Source organism: Phaethon lepturus, unplaced genomic scaffold (assembly GCF_000687285.1).
Source record: "Phaethon lepturus isolate BGI_N335 unplaced genomic scaffold, ASM68728v1 scaffold36402, whole genome shotgun sequence".
Lineage (NCBI taxonomy): Eukaryota > Metazoa > Chordata > Aves > Phaethontiformes > Phaethontidae > Phaethon > Phaethon lepturus.
The window spans coordinates 1,224-3,356 of record NW_010524734.1 but is presented as its reverse complement, the minus strand read 5'-3'; the positions used below and the strand labels follow the sequence as shown (position 1 = coordinate 3,356).

At 55.4% G+C, this 2,133-nt stretch overlaps 1 protein-coding gene across 1 annotated transcript; it reads left to right on the top strand.

Moving 5' to 3' along the window:
- Window positions 1-4: 4 nt before the first annotated feature.
- PGLS (6-phosphogluconolactonase) lies at window positions 5-1,232 on the top strand (the record flags this gene model as incomplete). Its single annotated transcript, XM_010282543.1, has 4 exons — window positions 5-31; window positions 102-203; window positions 793-933; window positions 1,095-1,232. Coding segments are annotated over 4 exons (408 nt in total), but the record flags the coding sequence as incomplete, so codon positions are not given.
- Between the last annotated feature and the right edge of the window lie 901 nt (window positions 1,233-2,133).

Genomic DNA, 2,133 nt, shown 5'->3' with positions numbered 1-2,133 from the left:
CGCCGCTGACTACGCCGCGCAGCTCCGCCAGGTACCGGCGCCGAGAGTCCGCGGGGAGAAGTGCCTTCCCGCCCCGGCTCCATCTTCCCTCCTCTCCGCAGGCGTTCCCGGGAGAGGATGTGCCCGTCTTCGACTTGCTGGTGCTGGGGGTCGGGCCGGACGGACACACTTGCTCCCTCTTCCCCGGCCACCCCCTGCTGCAGGTGAGCTCAGCCGCACCTCTGCCGCCAGGTACCGGCGCCGAGAGTCCGCGGGGAGAAGTGCCTTCCCGCCCCGGCTCCATCTTCCCTCCTCTCCGCAGGCGTTCCCGGGAGAGGATGTGCCCGTCTTCGACTTGCTGGTGCTGGGGGTCGGGCCGGACGGACACACTTGCTCCCTCTTCCCCGGCCACCCCCTGCTGCAGGTGAGCTCAGCCGCACCTCTGCCTTTCATGTGTGTCCGTGGGGATGCTCTCACGCCTCGTTTTCATCAGGCAACTCGCAAGTAGCATCCGTGCGGCAGTTCCTGATTTAGGGGTGCTGTGGTTTGACAAATAAAGAGGACGAGAGTGAAAAGAAAAGCTGTTGATGTTGACTTAGCCCCCCGCTTTCTTCTTTTAATTATTTTTTCTGAGTTTTGGGGCAACAAAAGGGCAATCTTGACTCGGGTGGAGCTGTGGAATGGTTGAGGACCCTCGGTCGCCCTCAGCAGCCGTCACTCACCCCATTTATGGTCAGAGCCTGGATTGCTCCCCTGCTTGGGTTGTTTTTTTTTTCCTCTTTTCATGTTTGGTTTTTTTTTTCACTTTGATAGGAGGAAGAGAAGATAGTTGCTGCTATTACTGACTCGCCGAAGCCGCCGCCAGAGCGAATAACGTTAACGCTGCCCGTGCTGAATGCTGCACGGATGGTTGTGTTCGTGGCTACGGGGGAAGGCAAAGCTGCTGTTTTAAAGGTTTGGACCCAAACTGTTAATTTTGTCAATGAAAATCCAAGGTGTTTGGGGGGAATGAGCGATCGAGAGGTTTCAGTCAACCGCTGAAGCATTTTAGGAGCGGTTTGCAGTTCTCTTTCGCCAACGGCTCGGCTGAGACGCCAATCCCTCTCTCCCAACAGCGCATTTTGGAAGGTGATGAGGAAAACCCCCTTCCCGCCGCCCGTGTCCGGCCTTGCTCCGGGCAGCTGCGCTGGTTCCTGGATGAGTCGGCAGCCAAGGAGCTGACCATCCCCGTTGAGAAACATTCTGTCTTGTAGAGCCGACTGCTGGGCCGGGCCCGGGTGACGGTAACCGCAGCACCAGCTGCGTGACATTCCAGGTGAAGAATGCTGCGTTTCTTCGTAGCACTTGGTTGTGGTGTAAAACACACTTCCCCCCTCTTTTTGGGGCAGATGGTGCTTCGCCAAACGCAAATTTCCATGTAATAATTCCTTCCGTTCAGTGGGGGCTGGGTGCCAGGCTGGAATTGCGCACGGTGACCACATCATGTGGTTTGTGTCGGTCGCTGTGATGTGAAAGGGGTGCGTGATATTAAACAGATAGATTTCGGCTCTTCTGCTCCTCGTTCTTTTTCCACCTGGCCACACTCTTCCCTAAGTGAGGGACTGGAGGAGCAGGTGTGGGGTTTGGGGTCTCGTGATGTCGGCGATGTGAGGACGGACGGACAGACACTTGTCTGGAGCAGCTCTGGCTGTAGGGTGACACTCGGTTTCCCTCACTGGTTGGTTGGACATGCCTTTGTTAATTCTGACTTTAGCTCTGCTTTAGTTTTTGCCTAAAACTTAGCGTCGGTGGCTCTTTCCTACCTGTTTTTTCACGCATCTGCGTGCGTAGCAGTGAGGTTTTAGCTTTCAGTAGCAAAGAACGTTTTGAGATTGCACGGTGTCTGTTGGTGCAGCAGGAAAGGAACAGTGTTCCTGTGCTGACAGACGAAGCTGCTGAGACAGAAAAGGCAGATGACTTTTAGGTTCTTAGGAAGCGCAGTACTTCTCTGCTAGAGCTGGGGTAAAAAAAAAACAAGAATTGAGGTTCCTGGTGTCTTTCAGAGCCACGGCGTCAACAACTACTGGAGTACAAGCGATTCAGCCTTTGTCAGCCAAGTGCCCGGGGTTCTGGTTTGTCCCAGCCGTCCGTAGTCGTCTCTAGCGTCGCCGTTCT